General features: G+C 45.8%; 1 protein-coding gene across 1 annotated transcript in view; it reads right to left on the bottom strand.

Annotated features, from left to right (window-relative positions):
- The window catches only part of SUGP1 (SURP and G-patch domain containing 1), a 786,467-nt gene extending 780,289 nt beyond the window's left edge, over positions 1-6,178 (bottom strand). The window contains exon 1 of the mRNA XM_069649115.1: positions 6,030-6,178. Coding sequence (XP_069505216.1) covers positions 6,030-6,045 — 16 coding nt within the window. The 5' untranslated portion in view covers positions 6,046-6,178. The remainder of the gene's footprint in view (positions 1-6,029) is intronic.
- Between the last annotated feature and the right edge of the window lie 5,962 nt (positions 6,179-12,140).

The raw sequence follows: 12,140 nt of genomic DNA, 5'->3' as shown, positions 1-12,140 counted from the left end.
TTCGGACTGCTACCAAAAGAGCGGCGGATGGACGTCCCAGACGACCCTTTCCGGCAGGCGCAACCATGACAGAAAAGCCATTGATTGCTGGTTTGTCAAGGAGCCAGGTTTCTTGTAGCGTTATGTCGTATTCCGCAAGGTGGACTTCACCTGGTCTTGTAAGGTGGTTGAATCCTCTTGTGTTCCAGGACATCATTGTAATCTCAGAGCGATCTCGAGTCGTCGTGTGTTGTGAAGCTGCTGAAATTGAAAATTGGATCGTTTTTGTTTAGTAGACTCACTGGTGTTGATTGCTATTTTTTTCAATCGAGGACTTCGGCGCTTTGGGCAACCATGCTAGCAGTTCTTTTATGGGAGCAAATGATGACGAGGTGTGGTGTTTGACGATTGTGGGGGTGACCTCACGCTCGTCTCTTCATTTGAGTTGAGGTTCATGTCATTTCTTAACGTTTTAAATAAACCTTGTAGAACTGGGCTTGTGTTTCTTTCTTCTCTTTCTATCCCCGCGGGTTTTTGGTTTGCTTTTCTTTTTGGACCTGAGCCCTCTTTGCCAAAGTCAAGTGAGGAGGCCGTCCGTTGGCTTGTAGGATTCACGTGATCGCGGGTGCTCCTTGTGGTTTCTATTACTTTCTTTCACCCATATGGCTCAATGGATACATTTAAACCAGTAGTACAGGTAGTGCCACACAAACAAACTCTACTATTACTGTCTGGTCTGAAGAGGTAAAAATGTACCTTTCAATGTGCGTGAATAACTTGGTGCAAAAAAAATAATAAAAATATCTAACAGGTAATGTGAAAACCGAATTTTGTCTATGATGGTTATCATGAGAATAAGCCATTGAATTTGTACATGCAGACATTTTGCCTCCATCTAGAATAGGCCATGTGAGCACTATGGTCTATGCTAAGCCATCATGGTTCCATATTTGCTGACAGCCATATGATTCATGCGTTTGATTTGTACATTTGTCATTTTATAGCAATATAGCTTGTGTGCTTCTAAGCGCTAGGGAAAGAAGAATCTGTTCTGTCTTTGTCCATTTCTGATGGCTTCAGACATGTGCGGAGCAGGGATTGTTTTCGCAAAATGAGAAAGGTTCAGCTAAACATTCTTGAGTCTTTGGCAGACAGACAATCTTGGCACAGATAGATGGCCTTGGCTGCCTGACTGCACAGAGAATATGTGCTTCGCTGACTGCGGAGAACGAATGTTTAGGGTTTGCAAATAGACCGACTTCATGTCTCGAGGGTTCTTACACGATACAATGTCCTGTTCTGAGAATGTAGAATGTCATGTCAAATTGTTGCAATATGCTAAACTGGCTAAAATTGTATGATTGTATGTAATACGTAGCCGTAGCCATAGAAATGAACAGACTGCCATTTGCGTCACCACAATGTATAACTATTTTCTGATCAGTCTCACCCCCTCTCTCTGATGGAAGGCGGTGAAGGAGATCGCCATTAGAGATCAGAGGTGAGTCTCTTGGATGAGTGAGGACTGATGGGTGGGAGTGTGTTGAGATTAGCATTTGGAAACAGCTAGAAGAAAGGGGGTTGTCTCATTAGTGAAAGAGCAGTGTGGGGACAGAAATGCTATATTTGGGTTTTGCCATTTGCTAATGCTAGAGATGCAGTAGGATTAAGCCCAGCTGGTCTGAGAGCTGAAACTGGGAGAAGCCGGAAGGCCTGGGGGTAGTGCATTTATGCTACAAGAATGCAGATTTGCTTGCTTGCATAGTAATTAGTGACGTTTTGCCAGGCAAATGCAAGGCAATGAATAGAGATGCAACTGCAATTGACATGAACCGATTTCCTGTGTCTTTGTGGCATCTTTGCGACTCCCTATAGTGTGATGTCTTTGTGATTCCCTATAGTTGGTTTGTTTACACAGTAACACAAATCCTTTTACTCCCAATTTTAAAAAACGGAGTAAAAATACACTTCAAAATCTTATCTGGAGCACTGACCAGAAGGTACACTAAATATCCCTAAACGTCACACTAACCCACCACAGATACAACAATGTAACTCCTCAAGCAGTGCTAGTGTAACTCCACTGCTACTGACAGCTCACAAAATAACTTAAACGTACACCCTACAGAGAGCCCTATCATTTCAGACCTGCGAACGTCAAATCAAAGCAAATTTTCCCTGCTCGTCCACTACTAATTTAGTCCCATACCCTACTTCTTGCAATCCCTGAAGCTCATAGAAACTGAAAATAATAGAAGGCATGCTGCACCAGATTCCATGATATATCATAACAAGGCATATAAAATAGTTGGGACTCCGCTCTAAACAACTTCAGTGATTGGCAGCATTGGTGGAAATAAATGGAGTACTGCCGTCCGCTCCCTCTATACATGAATCTCTTGTGAGATTATACATCTGCCTGTCAAATCAAGTGACAGAGGACTAAGGTAGGGCCCACGGGTGGAATGGGAACCAAAAGAGGCTTTTGACGTAATTTTCAAAAGTTGCCCCATAGTACACATTTTCAGCAAACAAACCTTTTCCTATGAGAAAAAGTAGGGGAAAAAATAGGCTACCACACAAAAGAGGCCAAGGATGCCGAGGGTGAACAGGAAATCTCCAGCGTTCCCTATAGGCCAGTTCACCCCGGGTAAGGCGAATACAACAATGCAATTTCTGGTGACAGCGTTGGGGGCCATTGTCCCTAAAATAATTACACCCGACGCATTGTTAGGTTATCTTTTTTCATATAGTGTGAATTGAATCACTTATTAAGGGACTCCAAACTGTGTGGTTAAATCATAGTGAGAATAAATTAATTCCCCAGGATCACACTCTTTCGCTAAACAGTGAAGCAGGGGTTTTAAAGCACTAAGCAATGATCACACAAATTCATGGCTTTACTTGTGGGCTTTCATACCAAACTTTACATATTTGTAACAATTATTCTGTCTTATAGAGTGAGCTTTCAAAATACACATGCAGAAACCTGAAAACATGTTAATCCTTAAACATGTTAAGCTATAAGAATATAACTGTAGCTTTATTTCACATCCTGAAAGAAATTGACCTTTGACACTTATTTATATAGACACATCCTTATAGTCTTCGCGCAAAAGCCTTAAAACTCTGTTGTTCAAACAAGATGCCCGTTAGACTAGAAACAATGATTTGATTATCTGTGCAATTTATGTAAAAGGTGTATATAGTGCAAAACCGTCAATGTACGATTATGTCTGACACTTTATACTGTATGATGAATGCAAGACAAGATGTTAACTCATGTTTGCACTGTACCCTGCCTTGTAACATATCAATGATTAAGCTGAAAATCATGCCTGCAACCAATTTCGTAAGATTAAGCGCCTAGATACCTCTGGGGTTTGTGCACCATATAAATGTTCAAATGAAATATAGCACCCATTCCCCATTTGTATGACTTCAATGTGCTTTGTGGTTGGAACACCCTCAGTGAACGCAGTCCATGTGTAGAAGGTTCTAAGAGTTTAAGTTAAAAGATGCTTGTGTGAATTTTTGCCAGGTTAGGACTTGGGCAAGCTGGCTAGGCTCCAGTAAGCAGCTCGGAGGTCAGGTGCATGGGTGGTTTAGGATAGAGTGCTATTATCGACGTGTCCCCAGCTGAACCTAATGTTTTTTCTTGGTTATTGCTGTATACTTATGACAGAGCCGTTGAGTTAAGTCAGGGGTTTCAGTGCGGACAGCTGGGTGCTGCTAGACCAGAATGACATACACCTAGCTGCATTCTAGGGTGCATGGATGGGAGGCCTGGCCTGTGTCCACAGACGTAGTGTAGGGTATACGTACTGGGTGCTTCGATGGCGTTCTACTGCAGTGTTCTTTTTTTTCTTGGTCCAATGCGATTGGCAGGTCTCGCTATTCGTCTCCTTGGAACTAAAGTCTGTGCAGTGGGAGATGGGCACGGAGGGAGGGAGGATATGGGGGGGTGATAGTTTGTTACGGTGTGCCAGTGCGAGCGCTGCAGAAATCCGTGGGGTAATGGTGGATGGAGTGTTGTGTTTGGGTCAGCATTTCTGTGCACCTATCTAGAATTTCGAGGGGGGGGGGGGAGGTTTCAAGAGGAGGGTGGGAAAAGCCAGGTTTTGAGGGCCTTTCTGAATGCCAGGCGATTACCCCTACACATTCGCATTGTTGGCAGAGTTCCAGACGATCGGCTCGTGGACAGAGAAAGGAGGATCCACCCCTTCTGGAGGAGCTGTAATGTGGAACCACTAAGAGATACTCTGCAAGATCTTAAGAGTCCTAGAGGGGCGGTAGCGAGTTATTTTGTTTTGAAGGAATTCCAGACTGGTGTTGTGGATGGCCCCGGTGGGTGATGCACATAACACGTCAAACAATAGGGAGCCAATTGAGGACTTTTAGTGTAGGGCTGATCTGTTCTCTGGGAGGTAGGTTATTGAGCAGGCGGGCTGCAGGGTTTTGGATTCTTTGTCGTTTCCTTAGCTGAAACTGCTGGTGCGCCTAGATAAAGGCAGTGTAGCATTTATAGTATCCATCTGTACTGGGTGGGTGAGCGTTTTAAAATTAACTGGTGCTACAGTGACAATGCTTTGTATTGCACTCCATCTCTTCAGATATATATGAACATTAATTTCATTATCCAAACACTTGCCATTTAAACTAGCCCAAAAATCAGCAACCCGAACACTCCCGAAATGTCCAGCTCTATAGCAGGGCAAATGGATTTTAATTTGTTTGATGTGTTTTATTATAAACTTTACACATATGAGAAATGAACATAAAATACATTTCATTACATTTTACAATGCAAAATAGCAATTAAATCTTACCAAGACATAACATTAAGAAGCAAAGATAATTTAAATAAAAAGATAATGAAGACCATAAGTTTCTTTCTTGTGCACTTCAATCAGTAATTTGTGCCTCATGATTTTTCAGGTATTTCAGTATAGCGTAAGGTGAAGAGCTGAACTGTCAATATTCATGCATATTTGCCAACATGTAGAGCTCTAAATCGTACCTAATTCATAGACCTGGTTATGTAACCATCTCGTAATATAGTACATTCCGTTAGACTATGCCTTGCCGACTCTAGTGTCGTATTCAATTCACAAATTCTACAACACTGTTCAGACTGGGGAATGTTCAGTGGAGGCCCCAATATTGACAATAACGGCAATCGATTCATACGCAGTAATAGAATAAATCTTCGCAGAGGGGCATAATAAGTACGCGTGTGCACTCTTCAAAGTATACACCATATTATAAACTCATTCGTAACTCTTAAAAGTAGATCCATGTTTTAAATGTTCACACCAATTTGTGAAATTGTGCGCGAAAACAGCCCAATATGACAACCTTGGTCACAAAGGTTGACGAGATGAAGTTCTTGCAGGCCATCATCCAGGTAAATGTGATTTTATTACTAAGCTACTACTGTGCTCACAGTGCTAGGCTCTCCCACGGGCAAACCCGAGATGGGTGCCCAAAGTACATTTCCCACATTTCCATCACTGTCGGGAAGTATAAACCAACTGGATACTCCCTTAGTTACACGGTCATACCGCCCAAGTTACGTATTAAGACCACGCCCACAATGCACTTAACGACACGGTTTACGAGTTGCTCTGCTGGGCGGACGTTTTGTAGGGAGCTTAAGTTATAACCCCTCTTTTTTATTAACAAGTCTCTCCTTTGGCGACACCTTCTCCCCACGTCAACGTGCCCGTTAGCCTTACGACAGAACATGTGGCTTCCAAAAACAACAACAAAAGGGAAGACTCAAGCTAAGCCGTAAGCACATATCCTATAAAATCAAGCCTCAAAACCTTCAACCCACAACAAAAAAAATCCGGGAACATTTTACGACTTCACGCCCTCAGCACAGCAAGCCTCCCACTGCTTACGGCCTTTTCCTCAAACCTCTTCAGCTCCCTTCAACGCCACCATATCCGGCAGCCCCCTTTAGTCTCTGCGTGAGGCACCCACACTATGTGGCTTTATGGACCTAACACTAACCCCCCCTCTTTGCCATCACGATGGCACTGTACCTGTAGATGTCTCCATCTTGCTCGCTCCCTCCCTCTAAGCCGACAGCCAGGCCACGGCAGCTTCGCTTCCTGTTTTCTTAGGATTTGGATGATAGCGGTAGCAAAGGATGATGGGAAATAGAGTCCTAAACAGGTCTGCCTGGCACTGGAACGCCATATTGAAACGGCTATTTATATACGTCTACATAAAAACATCATTCGAGATAGCCACGGTCACACCCAGCCCGTTAGTGCCTCTCGATCATCTATGGATCAGCGTTCCTGTCACGGAGTTTGCACGTTTTTTGTCTAATATAGTTTAACAAGCAAGAACATGCCAAATGCCTCTCTCGAGGTTTCCTCTGCATCAGCATGGAATAACAAAAAGAGCAGTTACTGGTTGATGTCCTAGGCACCTCACTTCCATTGGGTCTACTGTCCTCTAAAAGGTTATAATTCAATGGTAGGTAAATGAATGGGAGAGGACGATGAGGCTGTATGCTGTACGAAGTAATGACTTGACCAGATTACTTCACATTGTGTTTAATTTCTTTTCACCATCAATACAGTTTTAAAACCAAACGAGCTTTGTTTCGGTTCTCATGGCTGCTATCGTAATTTTCCTTTCAGAATCGGGTAAGTAAATCTATAAACATATGCTTTTTGCTCGCCCTATTTCTATAACAATGTATATACTGTCCCGTTAATTACTTATGCAATGTGTAAACTTTTCAACGTCTTTTGAAGCACTTGGAGCTCAAACCAAATACTCCTATCAACTAAAGCTGGGAATACATCTTGTCAAATCGCAGACTTTGTCCAGATCCAGTTTTCACCACTTAACCAAGTGTGTGATCCTGGGCAAATAATTTGATTTTGATGTGACTTACCTGGCGAATTTGGGAGTCTCTTCCACTGGCTCAAAATATGACCCCTGTCTAGTGGGGGAAGCAACAAGTCCTGATTGAGACCTCCACACCGTTTTGAATAAGACACGGAGACAGATCTGCATTCTAACAAGGTCCCTGTGCTGGCTGACTGTGCAGCACGGGGAACCTCCTTTTATTTCCTTCGCCCTGTGACACTACACTCCTCCTTTTTTATAAACAAATGACAACAGTGATTTCACACAGGGTCACAACAGGTGGAACATACAACAAACACAACAATTTCTGTCAGCATAAACAACTGTGTCAGATAATCCTAGCGTTCTTATCAAAAGGTATCTACCATAAAGTCCTTGAGGTATTCTGGTGGCTTGCAGCAATCTCTTGCAGGGTAGCGTCTTCCACTATCCACCTCTTTTTCGTCCAGAGGAATGCCACCGCCTTGATCCACCGGACCATTCTCGTCATCTCTGGGCACAGCCTCCTTGGTATCGCAATCCTCATCTTCGAGTCCTGGCCCCTGTGGTGAGGCAGCATCGGGAGAGCTTGACCTCCTTACGCCTGTTGATCTCCCCTCCCTCCTGAAGAAACTGGCATTTCTTGTTACTGTGGTCCTACCGTCGCGGTGACCATGGTCCCTTTTGTGTTTAACACTTCCAACGGGTTCGGCTCACGGGCCAGATCCATCTTTACTCTGGAAATGCGATTTCAATGATCAGGTAGCAGTCCCCTCAGGTATCACTCGAAGAGGGCCTACTCTGGTGGTACCCCAATCAAACAGTGGAGGGTAGTGCGATATTCTGACAAAAACTGATATAAGGCTCATTGCTAACTCTCCCCTTGACCATGCGCAATGCAAAATAGTTTATTGAGCGTCCTCATCATTCTCTCTGCTTCCCCATGCGCTCTGGACCATACCAGCGTTATTTTCCGATGATCTACTCCTAACCCACGGAGGTATTCGGACAACCCCTTGCTCTGGAACGGTGGACCTTTATCAGTGCAGATCTCATCAGGAGGTCCGTGGATGGTGGATATCTTCAGGTACCACATCCTCAAGCGAGGTGGAGTCCACACATTCTACCTCGGGGTATCTTGACCATTGGTCCACTAGTACTAGGAAATGTGTTTCCCTGCAGGTAGATCCAAAGTCCATGTGCACTGTGCCCCAGGGGATGTTGCTTCGGTCCATGGACTCTATGCATGTTTCTCTCTGGTGAGGTAGGGCTCCCCGACACCACACGCAGTCACGTATGAATTCCTCCACTTTGTCTTCAAGGCCTGGGAACCAGACCTTTTTCCTGAGTCAAGCCTTGGTTTTGGCCACTTCTTGATGTCCGTGGTGGGACCATTCCAGTGCAAGTGGTATCAGGCTGGAGGGAAGGACCAGTCTCGATCCTCTCAGGACCAGTCCGCTGTCAAATGTCAGTTCGGACTGCACACACCACATCTGCTCTAGGACCCTCTTTGTGTGGTGTGTGCGCCTGTGTAATTTGTCACAGACTTGGTTCCACCCCCTGCTTGTCCCAGCTGATTGCAGCAGTCAGAGGCATTTGTCATTTGTTGATGCTTCTTGAATCTCCTCTACAGTCATGGATATGGGGGTAGCTGCCGCAAATCTGTGTAATTTTTTTTTTTCTTCTGCGGGTCCTTATCCCGCGACGGAAATATCTGCATGGGAAATGTATGCAATACAAAAATGATCGTACATTTCTCATGCGGACATCCATTTTAAAACAACTCCAAACACACACCCCCACCCACATCCCCAACACACCCCCACCCCGTACTTACCTTTCCATCCAACGTGCTGTGCCCCTGCAGCGCCAGTTCCCTTTCACTTCTGTGATCAGGAACCGGCGCTGCAGGGTCCTTTTTATTTAATGTTTAAAAAAAAAAACTTTTGACCAGGTGAGCTGCGGGGGTGTCCCCTGTACCCCCCGCTCACTATACTGTATAGTTTAGTAAGCGGGGTGTTGCGGGGGACAACCCTGCAGCCCCTGTTTTTATTTTTTGTTTTTTTGGTCGGGTAAGCTGCAGGGTTGTCCCCCGCAATCCCCACTCACCATACTTTACAGTATAGTAAGCGGGGTGTTGCAGGGGACACCCCGCAGCCTTTATGTTTTTTTTTTTTCACCGACCACCACCAAAAAAATACAATACCATAAAAAGTTCAAACTTTTGGTAGTTCAAACTTTTTGTGGTATGCGTTTTAGGTCTTTTGGTGGGGTTGGTAATTTTGATACGGTCATTTTGACCTATTCCAGCTGCCGCTGACAACATGTTTAATACTCTTCCACTTCACGTGCTGCGCTGACCTGCACCTGTATTCTTGCTCCTCCGAGTTGTCAGGACAAGTAATCCGCCGCATTGGCACTCCCTGGATCGTAGACCAGATCAAGGTCAAACCTGTGCAGGGTGAGCAGCCACCTTTCGATTATCGCCGAGGGTTTGATCGGGATGAGAGGCTTGTGACCACCATTACTGATTTTCCATAAACGTAGAGATGGAAATGCCTGCATCTCAACCGCACAGTCAATACCTCCCGCTCGATCTGCGAGTACCGCTGCTCTGTACTCGAGAAGGCTCTGCTTGTGAAAGCAACTGGGCGGGCTTCCCCAATTTCAACCGGCTGTGTCAACACTGCTCCCAGACCAAATGGGCTAGCATCCACAATTATCTCTGCCTTCCTGTTAGGGTCAAAGAACGCCATAGTATTCTCTTCTGTGAGCGCATTCTTTATTTCTTCAAAGGCATTATAGCTACCTTCTTTCTTTGTAAGATTGCGAAGAGGTTCTGAAAGGGGGGCCCAAATTGCGTATGAACCACCCGCAGTAGGTAACCATACCCAGGAAAATGCATACCTCAGATGCATTTGAGGTTGGTCCTGCTGTTTGGATGTCTTTAACCTTTTCCGGGTATGGCGAAGTGCTGTCTGCTTGAAACACAAATCCAAAGAACTCAATTTTCTGCTGCTAAAATGTGCATTTGTCCCTGTGCAATGTAAGTCCTAACTGTTGGATTCAACCTAGCACCTTCCCAAGTCTCTCCAAATGTTCTTGCTCTGAGCTGGAGAACACCATGACTTATATTAATTGCCCCCTTTAGACCTGCCGAAGCACCACGGATTGTGTTCTGAAATATCTCAGCTGCCGAAGATATGCCAAAATGGAGGTGCTTATATCTGTACAGTCCTTTGCGAGTGGTGAACGTGATGACGTAGCGGGAGGCTGTGTCCAACACCAACTGCTGATAACCCAACCTCGGGGCAAGCTTGGAAAAGAATTTGGCGTCTTGCAGGGCTGCTAGGATGTAATCAAGCGTTGGGGTAATGTGTCTCTCCCTCTTTATGGCTCTGTTGGAGAGGTGCATATCCAGACAGTTGTGGATGGATTCTGGTTGCTTCGTTTTGCTAGCAATGCCAATGGGGGAGACCCATGGGGTCGGTCCCTCAACCTCCTCAATAATGTTCATTTTGACCAGGTCATTCAGCTCCTTCTCGCCATTGCTCGAAGGTGAAAAGGTACCCGCCTATGTTTTAATGCAAGAGGCTGCACTGTCAGACCAATGTGTAGGTGAACTGGGTCACCCGTTAATCTCCCTGTGCCCGGGAATACACCCGCATATCTGGACAATAGGAGTGGATGTCTTGCACAATAGACCTGAAAGGAAAAGTTCACGATGCGCAGCGCCTCTGCCGCAGCGCACCCAAGAAGTGTGACTTTACTCACTTTGGTCACGAAGAATCTTGCCTTGATAGTCATGTCCTGGTGTGATGAAGACGCCCTCGAGCAGCACGTCTGCCCCAAAAGTCTAGATCCTCATTACTGCGGTAATGATGGTCTGCCATGACACTGACTCATGCACCGATGTCAACTAGTGCCGGGATTTGGGAGCCGCATATGTTGATTGTACATTTTGGTTGTCGTCCTGAGGCTCTCATCACTGACAAGCCATATTATATCTTCCTCATCTGTTTCTTCTTCGATCGATTGTTCTTCAGTCGGGAGCTCCTGGTCTGCTATCGCCACCTTCCGCGTCTGCCTTTGAGAATATTGTTTCGATCCTACCGGTCCTCGCACATGCGTTGTTGGTGTTGGTGCGGTAGACTCTTGCAAAATGGTTCGCCACGCCACATCTCCCGCAGGTGTGGCTCTTCACCGGGCAGTCAGCAGAGTGAGGTAGGTCATAGCCGCATTTGGGGTACAGTGTTATTTCCGCACTGCGTAGATCCTTTATGCCCATGTTGGACGCTTGTCCATCCTGCAAAATTGTCTGCCTGTGGCACAGGCTTCTTCCAGCTTCACGGATTTCATAGCGGTAAACATCTTCTCTGCTCTCACATCCGCCAGTTCGTGGGAACGCCCAAGTTCAAGGATGCGAACTGTGAGAAACCTGAAGGTGTCTCACCCACTAGTCCCCGGGCATCTGTCAACCAGGTGGCCAGGACACAGCCATCGCTTTTGAATCCAGTTCCTGGGGGCTGCCCTGTGCAGGAGGATCACCTGGATGGGGGGTCTCGGGGAGTGGAAGTGGGACATCAGCCGGTGAGATGCGGTATCGCCTTCCCTATGACATCTTTACCCCATCCTACCAGGTAGGATACTTGGGGATTCCACCCCCCACTGCCCCTTTTTACGGCATGAACACTTTCTCACAGACAACTCACAGTGAGGGAAAATGGACTAACAACCGAGCTGTATACCTGACATGTCCCAACATGATGGTCAAGCAGGTGTCAGGCAATTACTGATCATTAAATACACCTGACTTCCATCACACTTCCCCACACAGATAAAAAGGTGGAGCAAGAGAGCACGCCGAGCGAGGCAAAGCACACGAGGAAGCAGCAGTTCCAAGATGGCAGTTTAATACAAGGCGAACGACACAAGACCAAAAAGGAATACAAAGGAAGGGCCCTTGACCTTTTCACCGAAAGACTAACTTTTATGATCCTTTGAGAACAGAAAACGTAAGACCTGGAATCCAAGCTGAAGACTCCTGCATTGTGTGTCGGAGGTACCCAGGGCTCTCCCTCGTCGATAGAGATGGCGGGGAGAAGCGTTTGCCGCTGTGGTACTGTCCTTGGCTCCTACAACAAAGAAACGCCAGCAAAGGCAGTGCAGCCAGTGAGTTGGGGAGACTGATACCAACCCGGCTGTCTGGAACCCAAGGTTGCAAGGCGGCAACATTGGATGAAAGAATTTGAAGAGGGCAGTGCATGAAGCGTATGTGGCAAATGATG

The sequence above is a fragment of the Ambystoma mexicanum genome, chromosome 1p (genome assembly GCF_040938575.1).
Source record: "Ambystoma mexicanum isolate Mex_15411 chromosome 1p, UKY_AmexF1_1, whole genome shotgun sequence".
Taxonomy (NCBI): Eukaryota; Metazoa; Chordata; class Amphibia; order Caudata; family Ambystomatidae; genus Ambystoma; species Ambystoma mexicanum.
This window is presented reverse-complemented; position numbering and strand designations above follow the sequence as displayed.